A 20667-nucleotide genomic window follows, 5' to 3' on the forward strand; every position below is an offset into this window, starting at 1 on the left:
AACACATGGAGATGAGGCTGGATGAGGCTGTGGATGCCACAGTGGGCTCCAGTAAGGAGGGACTTGGGTGACATGTGGGTGACGTCCCCCTTCCTGCAGCTCTACCACTCTGGGGTAAGCAGCCAGGAGCTTTCCAAAAGGAGAAAAGTGACACAAGTTTGCCAGTGCTCTGCCACCACAGAGCAGGGGTCAGTGCCAGCTACTTTTTGATGTGCAAAGAGCTCTCCTCCTAAATACAAAGGCAGTTCCAAAAGAGAAGGTTTCTTTCTTAAGAACAAGCTCTCCCCCACTTTTTTTCCCTAGCATTCACTCTTACAGACTTTTTGTTTCACCAAGTCTCAAAATGACAGGTCAGCATTTCCAACTCATTCTGTACTCTTTTAACTCAATACATTGCTGCTACATCCTCCTGTGTTAACTCCTTGCTAAACGACTCAACTAAAGCTTTTAAAACTTCCCCTTGAAATTGAACCTCTCTCTAGACAGACATTTTGATGGCTGCTCCATGAACCAGCTCCTTTCGTTTATGTTCCTTCCACAGATAAACCTCGAGGCTGTAACTGAATCCAGGTTAGCAGGTGGGAATTTTCCATCAGTGTATCTCTAAAACTTTCTGTATTCATTCTCTAAATGTGATCTAGCATCTCACCTTCTCCAGGCTGTGCACAATGAAGCTTCAGTTCGTAGATGTGAATCCCATGATAAAACAGCAGCTTAGTGTTTCATTCAGTTTGCACTATTTAGCACAATTCAGTGTCTGGAAGATTTAGTGTCTTCTGACTTTATATAATCTCCAGGAATTTCTTTTTTAAATAAAAGCAAAATGCTAACAACGCAACAGCATTTATATTCTGAGACAGAGGTAAAAGCACTTGGCATGAAACAGCAGCAAACAGGAAACTTTATGAGTGTTTAACATGTGCCAGAACAGCAAAGCACTGATTCAGGCCGACCCGGGCAGAGCTCCTTCCTTCTATGATCCACTGCTTTCTGGTTGGAGAACTGGACACTCTTCTCCACGTGATAAAAATGCACGGAGGTAGAAAAAACAGAAGGAGGAGAAAGTTGGTAATAAATATCATATCTCTGCAGAATCTGGAGGGTACTTCCAAATGTATTCACCGCATATAGGAGCAATAAGCCAGGAATCATCTCCCTCCATCAGCACGCGGCTGCGCATCATGCGCTGCACCTTCTCCTTGGCTCAGCCCCCAGCCCTGCAGCACGTACCCAACTGCACACCGCAGCTGAGGTCCTGCTGGCAGCAGCACCAGGGAAATGCCATGGGGCTTGCTGAGAGTGAAGTGTCTGTAGAGGCGTTTCGGCTGAACCAGCAGGTTTATTCAAGTCCTGGCGAAGGCAGAAGCCCTGCCAAACACCCACCAACACTGGATGAATGAGTACGTTCTCAGCCCTGTGCTCCGCAATTTGGTTACCTGTATATTAACATGCCATTGAAGTTTTCTTCTGGTTTCAAATGAGCCAATGAGGACCAAAACAGCAGAATCAATCTTTAAATCAATTCAAAATGCTTCCACAAGATCAAAGGAGAGAATCACAGAATCATAGAATATCCCAAGTTGGAAGGGACTCATAAGAATAATAGAATTCAATTCCATTCTCCTTGATTTTGACCCCACTTGTGCTTCACATGAGAGCTTTTCAGGGAAGCTGCAGCCTGGGTTTTAACACAAAATATCCCATGCTCAGAGCTATGCTTCTATTCAGATTACTAAAAGTCTCCTTCTTCAATAAGTGACTAAGAATCTATAAGCTATTTATTAATCATTTACAAAAACTGTATTTCCTTCCAAAAGCCAACCAGTATTGGCATCTGTAGGAACTGCTGGATGCTATTCCAAAATGGCTCTATTTATGAGCAGGAAGGAATTCTGTCTTGGGTACTTTGAAATATCTTTTTTGCTTACTGCAGGGCTGCTGTCGGACACTAGATCCCAAGGGAGTGTATGAAATGGCTGCAGAAACAGAGCCTCTGTCAACAAGAGATCAGTTTGGGCATGCAGCCCCTATTTGTGATCCACACCAAGCGCTCATGTTTTAAGAGGGCAGTATATTTCATCTTGTAAACTCATAAAGCAATCAAGCCCATGTCTGTCAATGGAGGCATTCTGAAGAAATTAAACCCTGTTACTTATCAGACTAGTTTTCACTGTGCAGTAGCAGCTTCTATCTCCTCAGGTACAGGCTGCTTCCTAATGCCAAAACCTGCTCTGTGCAGCCCATCCTTCACCACCACGCACTGTCCCCATCACAAACCCAGAAGGGTTTGCAGAGTGTGTTCAGTAAGTCCACTGCCCTGCCAGGATCTGCAAGCAGCTTACAAAAAGGGACTTAAGTGCCTATTGGCCATTTTCAGCATTACACCTTGTCAACCCAGCCTGCTTTTGTTCACTTTGGAGCACGGATTGGATCCAGTTTAACACAGAGAACACCTCCAATCCCGAACATCAGATAACCACATAAACACCCAACCAGATATCCAAGCTCATCGCTGGAGTTACCTTCACAAAGTGGGAACACAAACCACAGATCTCAGATAACGATCTCCTCTCTGCAGCAGAACACAGAGCAATCAATAATAATTACAAAGAAATATCTGCATGCACGAGAGGCACCACTATTGCCACATACAGCAGGGCTTCAAAGCTCAAAAGGAGCGCTGCTGACAGCTAAAGCAGAGACTCCCACATTGCCAGCACTTCGATGGTAATGACAGCGAGCTAATAGAATCAAAGATTCCTAGTGCTGTCAGAAAGCAGGTTCAGGTTACTCGCTTGTTCTTAAGCTGTTATTAGCTATTATTAGTGAAGAGGAAAAACACAGGGGCTTAAACTTTTAAAAAGCAGAGGATTATGAGCCCTTCCACTATTAAAAACAATTTCTCACTTTACAAACTTTTGGGGCTGGCAGCTGTTTCACTTGAATGTGGAACCAGATGCCCTCTTCTGCCTCCCTGCTGCCCCTTGAACTCAAAAGCATTTTAATGTCACTTAAAAAAAAAGAGAGAGTAACATTTCTAACAACCTGCAGTTCCTTGGGTAGTCCCAGTAATCATACCTAGTTAAAGAAAGCCTTTCAAGGACCAAATACTTCTTCAACCATTTAATTGATACGACCTTGAAGCGTTCACAGCACTCTCCAGTAACATTCAATGAAAAGCAGATGTTGGCAAAGGCTTGCTGAAACGGGCTTTTATTCTTACGATGGTTTGATTCTCCCACACAAATCCCACTTCTGGCAGGAAAAAGAACTTTATGGAACGGACACGATTTGCTATCACAGATACCCCTGTGTTCAGTTTTCATAGAATTAGATTGGTTGGAAAAGACCTCTAAGATGATCTAGTCCAACCATCCACCTACCATCAATACTGCCCACTAACCATGTCCCTAAGAACCACATCTCCACCTTTCTTGAACCAAGGACAGTGACTCCACTACCTCCCTGGGCGGCCTGTTCCAGCGCTTGACCACTCTTTCAGAGAAGACATTTTTCCTAATATCCAATGTGAATCTCCTCTGGCACAACGTGAAGCCATTCCCTCTCATCATACCTCTAGCTACCTGGGTAAAAGAGGCTGATTCCCCCTTTGTCACAACCTTTTCAAACAGATCTTGGTGCTGTTTGAAGGAACTCAGGTTTTGGAACCTATGGGGGAAGGAAAGTTTTCAGAACCTTAGATCCACAAGAGGTTAATCCTTGTGAAAATTCAGGCCTGGAAGCTATGTGATAAGAAGGCTCACAATTATGAGCACTGTACCAATGCAGCAGGCTGAAATCAAGATGATCTTAGCATTATTTGTTTGTTATCTGGGAATAATAGATTTTTTTGGCACAGTAGAGTGATACAGGCTTGTAGCTGTTCTGTCCTATTGTCCTCATCATGGAAAATACAGACGTGCAAATGACAGCAAGTGCTTTGCTAATGCACCACTTGTCTGAGGTACATGGCTAGCAGTAAGCTCCTCTACTTTTGAAAAAACTAGTAACTTGGGACAACTGGGATGGAAGGATGAGGTCCACAATCTTTAGTGTCCCTTCCAATCTAAGCTATTCCACAAGCATTCTAGAATATGGAAGTGGATTTAAAGATCTCCAGCTTTAACATGCAATTTTGCCAATGATTTGCCACACAAAGTAAAAAAAAAAGTCATTTAACCTCTCTGAGCCACAGCTTACTCACTCACACTTCAAAGGCACACAAAGCATTGTGCCTATCTGAGTGTTAAGGGGGATCGAGAGCTTAATCTGACCAGCACTGCTTCCAAGTCTCTCTCAATCTCAACATCGAGCTTTTAACACTTGGTACTAACACACATGCATTCTTTGATAGTTGTTTTGTTTGGTCAGAATGATTACTGCCAGGGCTTGGTGGGGAGGTACAGACCTACCAAGAAGCGACAAAAAGCTGCAGCTCACCAGCTATGCTGAACAAGTGAAAGGGCAAAATACGCACACACACAAAAAAGCCAACTGCAAATCTACTCTATTTCTGCACATACCTGTCACTCTGACTGTAAAGTTTCCCAGGACCTCGTTGGAATGCCTTGGCTTGCAACTGTACAGCCCCGAATCATCATATGACACATTGATTATCTTCAACAGTTTTTGTCCAATATGAGTTCTGTTGGAAGGTGCAATCCCAATACCATCTTTAAACCAGAAAACTGACACAGAAGAGCTTTGGGTGTTACAGGAAAGTTCAATGGTATCTCCACTTCCAAACACCAACTCTTCCAGAAAGGCGGTCTCACTTCTCAAGTATTCTGCAAAGGGAAAAAGAGAGGGAAATGAGTAAATAAGAGCATGTATCAGAGGATGAAAGAGTATTTTTAAAAGTATATTGTATTTGCTCTACAGATGCTTCCATGTGTTCAGAAGACTCTCACGCTAGTGATGACAGCGAATCCTGTCATGGGCTGCACAATTCTGTTTTACAGTAGAGCAATAACAAAAGGAAAAGTCTGAGCTCAGAATGCTTCCCACAAAGGAACACGAGACATGATGGTTTGACCGTCTTCAGACTCATATACAGTGATGTACAAAGTCACTTCAGACACCCAGTGGTTTCTTCCTCCTCTACACCATTTTGAAAAAGAAGACTCAGTCCTCCATACCTGCCCTCAACCGAGTTATTCCAGCAGCATGAGCACCACTGCCTTGTCTATGCCAGCCAACATTTTCTCATTACACATCTCATGCTTCTTCCAGCTGACAGCAGCTCTGAGAAGTCATGCTCTGCCAGCCACAAGTCTTCTTGGTTTTGTACACTATGGGATTCTAATTCCTAGCAAAGACTCTCTGGTGCTATGATTATATAATTAACAAATAAGTAATGCAAAACAAATCTATCTATCCATGATCTAAACTCAGGTGGCCCAATTTTACCTCTGATAATAATCAGATATGAATAGAGATCTTAATTTTGCTGCTTACATATATGCATAGAATATTACTGTGAAACCAATGTGATTACAGCAATTCAGAACACCTGAGGATGGTGTTCTGATGATGATTTGTCTTCAAGTTGTTGTTCTGCTATTAAGTCAGAGAATTGGAGGAGGTAATTAAAGAAAAACGTGCTGCTTTTCTCCCCTTGTCGTGCAACTTTTCATTCTCATGGAACTTTAAAAATATAAAAATGCTTCGGTCAGTAGTCTTACATAGAGAAAATGATGAATTCCAAGGGCCTGAAAATGTGGTATTTCATGGGAGGTATCATCCCACAGTAGGCAAAGCCCACACACATTGGGGTCACAAAGCACCTTTCCCTTATACTCTGGCAGCAACTCCAACTCAAATATTTCTGGGTTTGGCTAGAATGCTGTGGTATTCATATAGACAAGGGTTTCTTTTATTATTATTATTATTTTATTATTTTTAATGAAAAGATTTTCCCTGAACGCATATGCTATTAGTAAAAACAGAAGCTGAAGGAGCATCAGCATCTCTCTCCTTTCAGAGCAGCTCCTGCTGCAGTTCTGTGCTCACCCATGGACTGTCTCTTCCCATCAAGAAGCTCCTTGGGAAAATACAGTTGACAAAAAGAAACTTGCAGCATCAGGTAAAGAAGCATTTTCTGTTTCAGCTGCTGATTTCAGGATAAAGCCTTCCTTCTCTGTACTATAAGTATTTTCTCAATGGCACCAACTTTGGCTTTAGATTAAAAGTCCCTCATGCAGCTTTGCATGCAGTGCTGGGTGCTGATCTTTCTTGACTCTAATGGAAGCTGTTCCTAATTTAACCTACTGTAAAACAAACCCCATGCAGCTGAACCATTCCTCCATACAAAATGCACACTTCTACCTGACCTTTGGTAACTTGTGCATTTTGGCTTTTGCATCCTAAACCTACCAACAGGAACAAGCCCAGAATGAATACAAACCAAATGAGGCTTTTTAGTCATTTAAAAGGAAGTCACTTTTTTTCTTAAAGTGATAATGAATCTGTGTGAATGACAAAGCACTACAGCAGTTTTATAAAACATTGCAAAGGAATACCAAAATGAAGAGTAAATTCACTTTTGACTCAGAACAATTGGGGTTTGCAGTTATTCTGAAGAAAGAAATCTCATCTCTTGCTCATTTTGACAACTCTGCCCCTTTACAGCTCAGCTGGCCCCCAGCAGATATCTTGTTGCCCACTGCATGCACACCTTGGTCCTACTGACTGTATTCAGTCCTACTGACTTCATTCCTCCTGAGTACAGTATCCAGAGATTTCAAGGAGTGGCTACTTGAAAATGAGAACAGTACTGACATTTTTCAGCTCTTTAAACAGCATTTCAAATTTCAGTTTACACACCTATGGCTAAAAAACAAACAGAACCCAAGTCAGAGACCTCCACAAAGTCGAATGTGCTTCACTATTTTGTCTAACAGAGAATGAAGATTTACTATTATTATTATAATACCTCATCCAGCTTTCAAATATGACAAATGCAAAAGCAGAGACTGAGGTTACAACACCTATCACCCAAGCATCAGTCCTGGGTCCTAAGAGAACCATCCACGCTGTAGGCTAGCAGCAAATCCCTTTAAACCTTCCTGCACTTTGGCTGATGCCCTCCCTATGGCTAGGGACTGTTTGTAGGTGCTATGCCAGAAGCATGAGCAAGGGATGACAGAGCCTGTAGGATGCTCATGGACCCCATACCACCTTGCACAGTGCAGTCATCTTCAGCTCCAGGACACTTTGTCCCCTTATTTCTTATCTTCACTTGTGAGCTTCCCACTGGAATATCTTCTTACAGCTCCACTTTTTGAAAAACTCCAGTGTTCGGGAGCATTCCTTTCAGCTCCAACTCCTCAAGGGAGCATCCCAAAGCTGGGGCATAGCAATTCATCATACATTTCATAAGTAGATGGCCCTGACCACACTGCTCAGGGTGGAGGGCTAAAGGCTCAGCACCCTCAGTTCTCTGAGTAGAATATCCCTCACGTGCCCCTCGAAATCCCAGGGAGGGTTTTCTCTGACGTGGACCAAGAGGCTCTCTGATGGCTTATATTTTTCTCCATCCACACTGTATTTGCCATTTTACCTGTGTGTCCTCACAGTGGGAGCTGAGGGTTTCTGTGCTGTGTCTGGATGAAAAGGTAAGAGATATGGTTTATTGTCTTGTGGTAGGAACAGTAATGGGAGGATGGTTGAACTAGATGATCTTGTAGGTCCTTTCCAACCTTGTGATTCTACGATCCTACTGCCAGAAATGGGAATCAATCTCTCTTTTCTCCCCAGAGTTTGGATACTTCTGGAAGTAAACTGACTTGGTCTTTCACTTAAAAACCTAAGCTGTGATTTAGAAAATTGCCTTTAAGAAACCATATCCACAAACAGTTTGCCTCAGTCATTTGAAAGGGTCAATTTATCTTTCACCTGTTGTGTATGTTTGCTTTGGTGTGGGATGGGGGTTCCCCTGGAAAAGCTTAAAATAGTTTTCCTAATAATAGACAGGTAAACTGTTTATTCAGTATTACCACTGCAGTATCTATGCAACTGTTACCAGTCAATATTTCTTCCAAAGACCTTAAGAAGTGTGCTGCATTCTATTGCCTCCCAGGACTGTTTTTATGTGCATGCATGTGCACTAGCAGGAAAGCAAACTTTTTTCCTAGAGAATATGCACAACCATGACCAGTTCTCAAGGTTATTTCACAAGTCATATCCTTTTTTTTTTTTTTTCCTTCCCAAAAGCAAGAGATTATGGGAGAAAAAAAATCTCTAGTGTTTAGCTTGGCTATCCCCAACAGCGACTTTGGAAGGGCTTCTCAAATGGAAAAGCAGATGTTGCAAATCTGCCTTATCTACGGAGCAACTGTTGACTCTGTTGTGCAAATCCTAATTTACATCTGCATGAAAGGTTTCAGAGATTAAATGGCATTCAAGGAGGAATATTAGCTTTTCTCCCTCCCTCCAGCCCTCCTTTGAATGGATTTACTACTGGCAATTAGCTTTCTGTTCCACCGGCCAAGTAGAAAACAGGATTCATCGAGACTCTACAGTATCCTCCTTTTAATGGACTGTTTTCTCAAATCACCCAATTCAGATGCCTAGAGTCAGAAGGAGAAATAAATCGTCACAAAGCTAAAATAGTTACAAAAACACTTTAGCCAGGAGGATTTCCCTCTGGCAAAGCCCTAAGGAGTGAAAAAGAGAACAAATCAAAGGGGTCTCCTGGCTACATCCAACAAACATGGGAATGCAAAACCCCAGGAACACAAAGCTTTGGTTCCTGTCCCAAGGACAGCCTTTAGCTGTGAGTTTGCTGGCTTAAAGGAATAGACTCGGATGGGTATTTTTCTTAAAATTAGGCCAGACTTCCAATAGTTTCTAATGCAAAACAAACGAAAAAGAAATTACCAATTACAACCCTTGTCTATCCCTACAGTTCTGCACGCTTTTTTTTTTTTCTTCTTTTTTTCTGAAATAAAATTAATATGAAATGTCCTCCACCAGCCCACCTCACCCAACCACGGTGGTCAAACTGGTCAATCCTGGCCACTTCCTATGCAGTGCACAGTGATGGGACACTTGTTGCACAAATTCTAGGAGGAGCATAAGAGACCATGACCATAGGCCATTCCCTTGGAGCCTGCCTCTCATTCACTCAAGGGTGATGGCCAACTCAGCCTTTGTTTTTAGACGGAGTGACAAACTTGTAAGGGAGAAAGGAGGCCAACCAAAACTGTTGGCTGCAGGCTGCCCTGGCCTGGAGTCAATAGATGGATCCCATCACAAAATGGTTGGGGTTTTACATTTTCACTCTTTGTGTCTGAGGAATTTCAAAAAGCTCATCACCATACTGAAGAAACCACAACAACCTTGTTCTCAAACCAGTGGAGGCCCATGAAAACTAAGGCTCAGACTGGAGCTTCCCAATGGCCAGAGCAAATCATCTCCAGCCTACACTGCAGCAGAACAGGTTTCCAGCAACATGCTGAAATAACCAAAAACCCCATGGAGCAAACTCACGCCCTGCAAGCATCAGCATGTGACACTGCCCTGTCAGAGGAGGCCAACTAGCTGGGTTTTACAGGTGACATGCAGTAGGCAATCAGCAGCCAAAACAATATGTTACACAAATGAATGGTCCACAAGGCACAAAGAAAGGACAGAAACTGAATCTTTGGGAATGTTTTTAAGTTTCGTTAAAAAATCATTGAGTTATTTCCCCTGGGCTCCTCCTCTCCAGCCTTATTTCCTTCCTTAAACCCTTCAAAAATGTATCGCTGATGGCGCTCTTGAGTTTGGAGAAAGTCTTCAGCTTTCTGGATGAATTATAGAATTTGGTGAACTCTACCTGAACATTGACCACATTCTTAGTGCCTCTGCAGATGAGTGTTTGCCCAGTTTGTTCTGTTTGTTCTGTTTTTTGACACCAGGCCCACCAGTTGAGGTTCACCACAGAATAACTTTCTAAGGGACACAAAGAATTGGAGCCTTGCTACAGCTCCAACCTGGTCACTTGCAATGAGTCCCTGAAGTGCACTTGGAGATCACATGGAAGCAGAAAAAATTTGCCATAAAGCCTGCCCCAACCTTTCCCCTTCGGTTCACAGCTATGCAGTGACCAAATCCCAGCTCCTCCGTGTTTCCATTCCACTTCCAATGCGCGCTCCTCTAATCTTCATTTAATGCAGGCAGCTGGCTGTAAATACCCCAGAACAATGACTTTAATCCTAAGGATCCTGAAGCCCCCCTTCCTCCCTGCACCAAAACTAAAGAAAAATTAAAAGAACATCCTCATGTCAGCAAGATGGAGAAACCAAGCTAGCCATTTGGCCAAAAGAGCAGAATGACACAATGAGCTAAATTTTGCCTGGCCCGCTAATTAAAAACGGAAGCTACCATACTCCTGAGCCAGCGATGGGAGGTGGGGGGAGTTTTCATGCTATTCAAAAACTGGCTTCCAACTGGGACCATATTCACTCCACATTAATTGTCATTCCAACTACGAGTGTCCTAGTTTCAAAATGAAAACTACTCTCCAGCGTAGCTAGTGAAAACCAACACCAGTTTTGAGGCATTAAACAAAATTTATTGATTGCATTTTCCCACCCACTAAAACTTTAATAAGCATTAAACCTCAAACTCCTGGCCCTGCTTCCTCCCTCTACCCTCTCTCTCCATAAAAGGGGTCAGGCCCCTCTATATGGAGATTAGGACTTTATGTTTGGTATTTGTTTATGAGCCTATCAATTGCCTGTATTTCGGGGGGGGGAAAGCACATCTAAAAAAACCCTCCCGTACATGGATTAAGAGAGGGCAAAGGTTTAGGGTAGTTTTGGTGGCTTTTTTTTTCCCAACTGATTGTAAGGTTTAGATATATTACGGATCATGTTTACATGAAAAAGTGAATGCTCCCCTTTTTTGTAAGCTTCCCTTGAGTTACATAAAATGGCACAATTCAAAGATCCCTATTACTGAGTAATAAGACACAGAACTTCCAGGCTTTTCTGCCGGCTTTTTTCAGCTGTGTAAAAGGAAAAAAAAAAAAAAAAAAAAGGAAAAAAAATGGGGGCCACTCTGTCTGCATACTTACCAAAGAAAACAAAGGCCAAACATTTGAAATGCAAAGGTTGGTGATTAAGCCCAGAAATCCATATCTAGGCATCAAAATGAATAACCAGATTTTAAGAGTGCTTAAGAGCTTGAAATGCAGATCCTGATCTGGCTCAGCATCTTTCAAACCCAAGCCTGTTATTTCAATGCCTCAAGCGGGATGGAGGTGCCAGGTACCCAAAGTTGCAGGAGCCCAACGCTAATCTCCTGTTATGAAGTCTGAGCCAGTTCAATCTGAAGTGAGGCCACTGAGCAACAAACCCAGATTTTATTATTTAGAAAGCACATCTCATATCAATACTGCAACGCTTTGTCCCCATCCTAAACTCAACTCCTACCCTTCAGAGGTGGTAAAAATGGTGGATATCAAAAATTCTTTTATTTCTCTTCTGTAAAGAGGGCTGCTGAAGGGAGTAGATGGTTTGGAGTTCACTGCTCTGTTAAATCAACCTTACTATATTTTTTCAGCTTGTTTGACTTGCTGTTTCTGTATACATTTGTGTTTTCACCTCTCTGCATTCAAATCCCACGCTAGCATTTGTTCTGTGCTTCTCACAGGAAACTTGCTCAGCTCTTTATTTGTATTAAGTCTACGGACTTATAGAAAACAGACTTGGAAAACAATTCCTAAATTAGCAGGACTTACCAGCATACATGCATAGGCACAGACACAGGGCTGCATACCATCCTGCCCAAGCGTGGCTTTTTATCATTTCCAGCAGCAACAGCAGGGCATCGGGTTCAGCAGAACGGCACTTTTAATGGTCTCGTGCAACCATATCTATTACAGCAGGTTTTGGACTGCACATAATAAATTAAGGGAGAGTTCAAGGAAGTCATGCGTGTCTCGGTTCCCACTCCTTTCAAACGGTTTTAATGCTCCCAAATCACTGTCCTCTATTTATTGAGCTATGCTGGGTTCCAGATATGCCAGCAGCAGGTTTGACATCTCCACATGCAGCTATTTTAATGATGCTACGAGGAAATGCATGCTTTGCAGAGTCCCATGATGGGGCACAGCCAGTCTTGACTGCCTGTGGGACCTTCCTCAGGCTCTCTGATCCCATCCCCGTCCTCCACAGACTGACCTTTCCAGCTTTTCTTTATGTTTTCCTAACAAAAACATGTCTAAAACCTCCTTCTCCCTGTGAAGGAGTGTCCAATGTTCCCTGAGAGACAGATGCCACTGCAGCAGCAGGGTTGAGCATTGCAATGGCATGGAGAAGGAGAAAGCCAACAGCTGTTTCTCTTCTGCTGACAACATCGTGGAAGATAAAAAGTGAAGCCAGCAGCCTGGATTGGTCTGAAAGCCAAGCAGAGATTGTAAGCTCCAGGTGGGCTGCCTTGGGCAGGATGGGTGCAATTGGTGGATGAACCACCATATGGCAACACTTTCACATACAAAGTTGGACGACCTCCTCATGTTTTCATCTGTTTCTCCATGTGGACACATGTACCTATAAACAGTGAGGCCACTGAGTGGGCAGTGATCCAAAACCTGGACTCTGAGCCCTTTCAGAGGACCAGCGGCTAATTCAAAGTCATGTCCTCCTCTCTGCTGTGTGCTACTCTTACAGCTGCTTCTCCTCACCCCAAAACAGGCAGGCGTACGCAATGGGTGAAGCCAGCATCACTTGTCCGCACCTCATTTGCTATGCACTGAGAGCAGGGGAGATGAAAATCTCACTTCAAACATTTACACAGGTTTTGAAAGCGCCCTGAGAAGCTTTCAGGTGCTTTTTGCCAGGACTAACACATTCCACTGAAGCCATTCCCTTACACAGCATGCAGATGCATAGACTTGTGGAATCATAGAACCATTAAGATTGGAAAAGACCTCTAAGATCATCTAGTCCAACTGTCAACCATCCCCACCATGCCCACTAACCCACCCTGTCCCTCTGCCACATCTCCATCTCGAACACCTCCACGGATGGTGACTCCACCATCTCCCTGGGCAGCCTGTTCCAATGCCTCACCACACTTTCTGAGTTCAGGTTCCAACCTGAACCTCCCCTGGAACATCCTAGAAAGCATTTATGCTGTGTGGGATCACACGGAAGAAATGATGGCAAGCAAAGGTTCCAGGAGCAAGATGCTACTCTCTGAGATATCCAACACTAAATGAAACATATGGCAACTGTAACATAGTATCTACAATTAAATTCTATGGTATTTACTGTATTTATACTGTATCCTAGCAGGGCTAGAAGCTAGGGGGAAGGGCCACGACAGTTACACGGGTTTACAGGGTATCCAAAAGCCAACACCAGCACACTCCAACAGTGGCTTACATCCTTGCTTCCAAGGCAGTGAAATCAGCAGCGTGGAAAGCCTGAAACTTATTTTTATGCCTGATTACAGATCTTGAGTGCTCAACACTGAGCACTCACCCATTACACTGCTGACACTGATGCCTTTGGGCTGACCAGGAAGGAACGTTTCATGCTCGATCATCACTCACTCCACTCACAAGAAGGAGGTGGGTGATGGATTTGGAAAAAATTTCAGGAAGAGATGCAGAGAAGACACCATCTGCTGTTTCTTTCTTTGGGGGGGGCGGGGGGGGGGCCTCCTTTCTGTAATTTATCAGTTTGCAAAGTGGGAGGCTGAGTTTCCTCGCAGCCCGCTCTTCCTTCAGCCTTAGGAAGAAGGAGGCTGCAAGGAGCAAGGAAGGTGATGGCCAAGGAGCTCTGGGCTCCCAGCCCTGCGGTTCCATTTGCCAGGCGCCCAACCCAACACGCTGCATATAAAGAGGCTTTCTGAGTTTTCCCTGGAAAAACAACAAAAAAAACCCACATGCTTTCATGCAAAGCTGTGGGAGCATGCGTAACACGCTGGCTGTAAAATGAATGCATTTTTTATTTGATTTTGCAAGCGTTCCCTACCGTTCCAACTGTATTCATTTGCAGCTCGTGTCTTACACAGTAAATACCAGCAAAGTTATGCACCTCCATTTACCGCCCGCCCCACTCCTGCACGAATCCTCAGCCCATTAACATAACTATTTAAACTGGACATGTTTTCTTCAACATTCCCCCTCTTTCATAAACTGCCAAGTGACAGTTGTTTACTGTCAACATGCCCGAGTGCTCCAAGCCAGGGAGAAATATGCCCTTTCAAAAGGCGGACCTATCGGCTAGCAAAGGAAGATTAGAATCTGGCATTTTCCTCTTCTCCCTCCCCAGAAATGCTTTATTCATAGGGATGCGCATGATACAGATCAGCAGAGATGGTGCTGTGCTTAATTCCGATCATTCTTTTAATTAAAGACAGGCTCACGCAGGGTTTATCTTGGGTTGCACATGTGAGTTGTCAGCGCACACCAAACTCCTTAATCTTCCCATTGCAACTGCTTTCCCTCCTCATCTTTAGCTCCGATAGCCCAAGCACACAGCGGGGAAGCAGCATGCTCATCTTGCCCAGGTCCTGCTACTGGCGAGCAGTAAAATTCTTGCCCTGAGGATCTATACAGAGAAGTTAAAAAAATCAGGGGAAAAAAAAATCCAATCACCACTTACTTACTAAGCTGCTGAGATATTTTGCTGGGAGGGAATTTCTTGCTCTTGAGTTCTGCACACGAAAGGGGGTGGAATAGGAGGAAAAAACAAAAAACAACACAACCATAATCCTCTGAAAAAAGTGGTTCCCCATGCCTGCATAGAGCAATAGGGGAGCTCTTAGTGGGTTTACTGCTGAGTACCACTGCTTTACCATAAATATCACCAGCTCCTGCTCTCCTACAGACATCAGGTCACTGTCATACCATCCAATGGCAGCCAGTATGGACCTGGTGACAAAAGCTTGCCTCACTTGGTACACAGTGAAGGTGGGATGAGATGGAATGCAGACAGCCCCACCAGGTAGAGCCAAGCACATCCCCACTTGAAACTTGAGTTTCCTCACTTGGGTCATTAGAAAACTTTCCAAACAATCTCTATTTCTGCTCAACAGTTGCTTCCACCACAATCTGTGAAGGGCTTCAGCCTGCTCCCTTGGAAATTTCTGCTTGGGATTAAATAGGCACGAGATGAGGACCTTGGTATAACTTTTAAAGGATGACAGGCAGCAGCAGACAACAGAACTTCTGAAAAACCTGCCCCTGAAGGGTCTTTATAAACTCTATCAAGCATCCAAATAAAATCAAAACTCCAATTCTAGAGAGATTTTCAGCCCTTGGAAGGGAAGAGCATGGAGTTAGTAAGCGTTGATCTCAGCACCTAGATCCAGAAACATCTTCTCTATCTCCTTGCCTTCAAATGACAGCCCCCATGGATGTGACCCTGGCTTTTCCCAAGGAAAATGCTCCCTCCAAAAGCAATAAAAATAAAAACACTGCAATGTGCTACAATGCATTACACAACTCTTAGGACCGGGTGCAGGCACTCATTGCGGGGCAGTGCACAAAGATTTGTAGCCACAGAGAGCAGCCGCAGCCTTCGTCCTTCCCTCACCCACAGCCTTGGAAGCCTCTGCTTCTGAGTCATTAACACGTTTAACCCCTCACAACCTGCGGAGATGGCACGGCCCCAAACTCTCACAGATGCTGAACGTGTAAGCACATGGTAATTGTTTTGCATACGGTTCTGCGTGATAAAGAAACTCCAAGGCGCTTCCAAGTTTTAATAGAACCTTTTTATTCTATCAAGTCTTTATCTTCCCCCCTTCTGTGGCTTTGGGAAAGCAATGCCAGCTCACCAAAGCTGACTCCCCCTCTGCTACGAATACCGCACCTTTTTTAGATGAATACATCTGAAACTGAAGCAGTTACTGGAGAAGTGTTTTCTCGCTTTGCTGCACCATGATTCTTAAAAAAGAAAGGAAAAAAAAAAGCTTTGCTAAATTGTGTAACCTGAGTGTCACAGCAGAAAAAAAATAAGAGCTAACCTCCCTGTCCACCTGGGCACTGCAACTCCCCCTTATCAGGGTGATACAGGGCAGGTTTACGTCTCATTACCTTTCACATTTTAACTACCAAGTTTACCAAAGGTTTTACTCCACTGTTATCGCACAGTTTTTGTTTGCTTTTGATATTATGGAAACTTCCTGGTCATTTGAGCCAAGGAGCTGATACTTAGGGGGAAAGAACATCACACATTGGGATCACAGTGCTGTCACGGCAGGAATAAAAAGCCTTTCTCCACTCATCCAGGTCTCTACATCCTATCTCTGCCACCCGGCAACCTGAACTGTGAGCTATCAGGAAGGGGGCATCAGGGCTGGCGGCTCCAATTCAGAGAAAAAGTACCAGATCACACAGATAAACGGCCCCAAGAGTGGCCAACAGCAAGCCGATAAGCTATGGAGGAGGCCCAGGAGAAAAAAGCAATGAAAGACCTCATATGAGGCTTCAGTCATGGTTCAGCTAGCGGTTTGCTCAGGGGGTGCTTTGGGACTTCTCCTCTGGCGGGTGCTGAGTCAGCAGGCTGCTTCAGAAAGCCAACAAAACGGTATGCAGAGCCAGACCGACCGGCTGGCAGGGCACGGGGAAAGTTATGAGCGTGCAGCACGCTGGGAAAAAGGGAAGTCCTCTCAGACGGGGAAAGGAAATAAAAATCGAGTGGGTTTCATTGATGCCCAGGTTTAGCCCAGCTGGGAAAAAGTCACCAAACTCACTCTATCCTTTATAGAGCTACTGTAAATTTGTAGCATTCATGATCAGTATCCCTTCCCAACAGTGCTGATGTGTTCAGGAGATTCATAAAAGTGAACGTGCTGGTCAAAGTGGCTTAGTTTAATTGCAGGATTTAATTAGCAGATCAGCACTTTGCGACACAATCTTCAGATTCACTTTCATCGTGTTCCCTATCCGGTGCTGTTCAAAAAGTCTTAATTAAAAGGGAAAAAAACCCTCAGATTTAATTGGAGTGACCTCTGTCAATACGCGGTGCTATACAGCCGCTGTCAGGTGCTGTAACGAGTCAGTCCCTGCACTGCCATAGGCTCTCTGGTTCTCTATTTGCTAGGTAAGAGACAACCAAGAAAAGCCATATTTCATCACCTTTTCCTTTGTCCTCTAATTTAATTCCTCAATAAAATATGCTAGACTCAACATAAAGGACTTCATTACGTTCTTCTGCAGCTATTCTTAAAGAACAAATGGATCAACTTTTTATCTCAGCACTGTATCACTCATAGCACTGAATCCGAAGGATTTCAGGTCTCGGGCACAAGATCAGGAGCACTACCCATTTACAATGGGCCCTTTATAGAGAGTTTCAGAACACTGTCCTGAAGGGAACCGCTCTGGTGCCGTGTGGCACACACTCAGCACAAGGGCAATTTAGGGTGAACTTTGGAACATCTGGGTACACAAAGCTCAGCAGAGCGGCCTGAACCTCTGCCATCGGCTGCACAAAACCTATCAGCCCCAGCAAGTGCATCCCCAGTCATTTCCAAATGGGGAAGTCACCAGAGCCCCTGTGTGCCTCTGCTGGACTGGAACCTGAATTCACACATTCTGCTCGGTGACAATGTGACCACAGCTAAGGGACCATCAGTCCTGGCTCCTAAAAGAGCAAAGCTTTCCGCACAAACTTCAGAGTTTAACAGACACACATGGCTCCATAGCACCAGTACCAGAAATCCCAGAAATTCCCTTTTTTTCTATGTACATTTCTGGTAGATGGGATGGATATCACAAGTTTTGCAAAGCAAAACGCTGCCGTTGGTCAGCCCTGCTCTCAGAGCAAGCAGCGTCACTTGACATGCACAAATCGTACCCAGTAATATCTTTATCTGAATACTAATGCAAATTGGACGGGCTTTTTTATAGGGATGTCTATTCTGTGACTGCTGAATAGAGTGACCGCATGCTCAGGGCTGCAAAGGAGTTCACTGACCTCCCTAATCATCTCTGCCATAGCCCCTGAATGACACACACATTCACTCCTGCCTTGCCTCTCCGCTTTCATTCATAAAAAAAAAGAGAAAAAACACAACGGGGGGGGGGGGAGGAAATTTTGACATTGTTCTTCCTGCAGCAGCCTCGAGAAAGGGAGAGGGGAGAAACTCAGCCCAGATGAGGCCCCTGGTGTTTTGAGTTGAGCTTCTATTCAGCAACAGCCCCGCCATCTGCCTCCTTCCTGCCAGCAGCCCAACACCTCCCCGCGGAGATGTTAAAACCTGCACCCCTCCACCTCCGCCAGCAGCGCGCGTCCGTATTAGCAAACACACACATACCTCCAGAACGCCTCCCCTCAATGTGTGTTTTATGGAGCTGGGGACAGGCACAAAGCAGTAGCTGTTACAGCCTTCACAGCCCCGTGTGGAGAATTAGATCACTGGGGAAAAATCCTTCCAAGCCCCTTTATGGAAAATAAGGCCTTAGACTGTAAATGCAAAGCCCGGCGAACAACAGCCCTCAGTAATGAGCCAACACCCCATGGCCCATTTGATCAGGAGAAAGAATTTGCTTTTTACCATTCCATTCAAAGGCTGAAAAGCAAAATGTGTTTTTACCCGGCTAGGAGGGTTTATGTTCTTTACAGTTTCTTTTGCACAACCTTTTTCCCTCCAGGAGATGCTGTGGGCTGGGCAATGCCCGGCTTCCCACATCTCCACGCACGTGGCCAGTGTCACCCCTAGGGATATCACTGAGTAGCCCATGGGGAACGGAGCCCAGAATGCTCAGTCTTATCCCACTCCCTGGAGTTGACAGTGACACCCACATGGCCACTGTCAGGTTGATACTGACACGCATATGGTCATCGACAGCAGTGAGAGAGCCTTATCCCGACGATTTCCAACTCAAGTGAATCTAAAGTCCTATGATTTTCACTGGAAATCCCAAAGCAGTGATATCCCTCCAGGTTAACCCCTCCAAACTGTCCCCCAAATGACAGCACAGAGACTGACACACGCTCCCTGCCCCTTCACTTCCACCCAGACGCCCACCTCGACGCGCTCGCTGCCGTGTTTGACCCATAAATCAATTATTCTGGCTGTGAAAAATGAGCCAAACGAGTTACACTAAGAATCTGGGGTTTTATTAGGACTTTCTCGAAAACAAAACCAACCCCCGGCATGATTTATGGCTTTAACCAAAAGGAGTATGAAAGTAATGCCCCCACCCCCGGCCTCCGCGAAGCCCATTTATTCCCCTGTCACTTTTTTGGCAACGGGGGCTCAGAAACCCAGTGGTGAACAATGGAAACTTTCTGCCGGGTACATGCAACCCTGGAGCCGGGGGGCTGCGAAGGGGCTTCGAAAAACAAACAGGGGCTCAGGGAGCAGCTGAGGCGGATCAGCGAGAAGTTGCAAACCCACCCGAAGAGCTTTTTTTCCTTAAAACAGCTTTTGTACGGCTTTTCCTCGAGAGGAGGTGTTTAGCGGCTCCTTCCCCAACGCCTCGTCCCTAACTCAATGAGTTGCGACTGTTGGTGCGTAAGAAGCCCCCGCCGCCCCAAGCACCGCGAAGAACCGGAGGCACAAATCCCCGAAGGGCACTCAGCGCCGCGAGAGCCTTTTCAACAACTGTTCAAAATCCATTTTCCCTCCAGAGCACCACCACCACCACCACGCACGATCCCGCCGCTTTCATTCATAACTCCCGCTCCGGCCGTTCCCATCCGCCCCGCGTACGCTGCCCTCCTTACCTGCCGCCTGCCCGCCGCTTCGCTCCGCTCCGCGCCGCCGCGCCGCCGGCAGCGCTCCGACGGCCGCCGCTAGGCACAGGCACCAGACGGAGCCCCAGGCAGCCCGCATCCCTCCGGCGCGGCTCCGGGGCAGCGAGGCCGCCGCCGCCGCACCGCCGCCCGCCTCAGACATCCCCCGGCCGCATGCTGCCGCCGCTCAGCGCTCCGCTCCGCTGCTGCGCTGCCGGGAGAGGGAGAGAGGAGCTGAATGCGGGAGGAGCTCCGCACGGTCCTCCCGGGGTTGGAGTGGTGGGATGAGGGAGGGGGAAAGGTGAAATGGGGATAGAAAAGGGAATGGGGGTAAGATGGGGATAAAAGGGCAAACAGAGATGAAAAAGGGAAATGGGGGTTAAAGAGGATAATGGGGATTAGAAAAAAGGGAAAACGAGTGAGAAAAGGGGAAAACAAGTGAGAAAAGGGGAAAACAAGTGAGAAAAGGGGAGAATGGGAATAGAAGGGAATAAAAGAGGGTAATGGGGGTAGAAGGGAGAAATGAGAATATGAAGGGAAAATTGTGATTAAAAACGAGAAAATAAGCGATAAAGGAGGAAAATAAGTGATCAATGGGGAAAATAAGTGATAAAGAGAGAAAATAAGTGACAAAAGGGGGAAATAGCACTTAAAAGTAATACAAGAAAACTAGTAATAGAAAAAACAGTAACAGAAGAAAAACAGTAGTAAGAGAAAAAATAGTAATAAAATGGAAAAAAAAGTCCAGAAAAAAAAAAAAAAGCGATTAAAAAATAGGAGAACCAAGAAGCGCCCGGGGAGGCTCTGAGCGCGGCGGGGCCCTCCCTACCTGCGCAAGCTCCGCGGCCGCCCGCGCACCGCGCATGGAGGAGCCGCCGCCTCCCTCCCGCCGCCGCGGCGCTCCTGCGTCTGCCCGCGGCGGCTCCGGAGCGGAGCGGGGCGGCCGCGCTGTCCCCGCCCGCCGGGCCGAGCCGCCCGC

The 20667-nt window shown here is 45.4% G+C and overlaps 1 protein-coding gene across 6 annotated transcripts in view; it reads right to left on the reverse strand.

Annotated features, from left to right (window-relative positions):
• FGFR3 (fibroblast growth factor receptor 3) overlaps positions 1–19851 on the reverse strand; it is a 51039-nt gene extending 31188 nt beyond the window's left edge. For 4 of the 6 annotated variants that reach the window (XM_042870973.1, XM_042870972.1, XM_042870971.1 and 1 more), the window contains exons 1-2: positions 19680–19851; positions 4524–4787 (exon numbers count right to left, since the gene is read on the reverse strand). In XM_042870973.1, the coding sequence (XP_042726907.1) occupies positions 4524–4787; positions 19680–19851 (436 nt within the window). Of the gene's footprint in view, positions 1–4523; positions 4788–11728; positions 11754–19679 lie in introns of those variants that run through there. The other 2 variants (XM_042870975.1, XM_042870974.1) reach the window with 1 other exon arrangement.
• Between the last annotated feature and the right edge of the window lie 816 nt (positions 19852–20667).

This window comes from Lagopus leucura, unplaced genomic scaffold (assembly GCF_019238085.1).
Source record: "Lagopus leucura isolate 7727_CA_CO unplaced genomic scaffold, USGS_WTPT01 Super-Scaffold_100004, whole genome shotgun sequence".
NCBI lineage: Eukaryota > Metazoa > Chordata > Aves > Galliformes > Phasianidae > Lagopus > Lagopus leucura.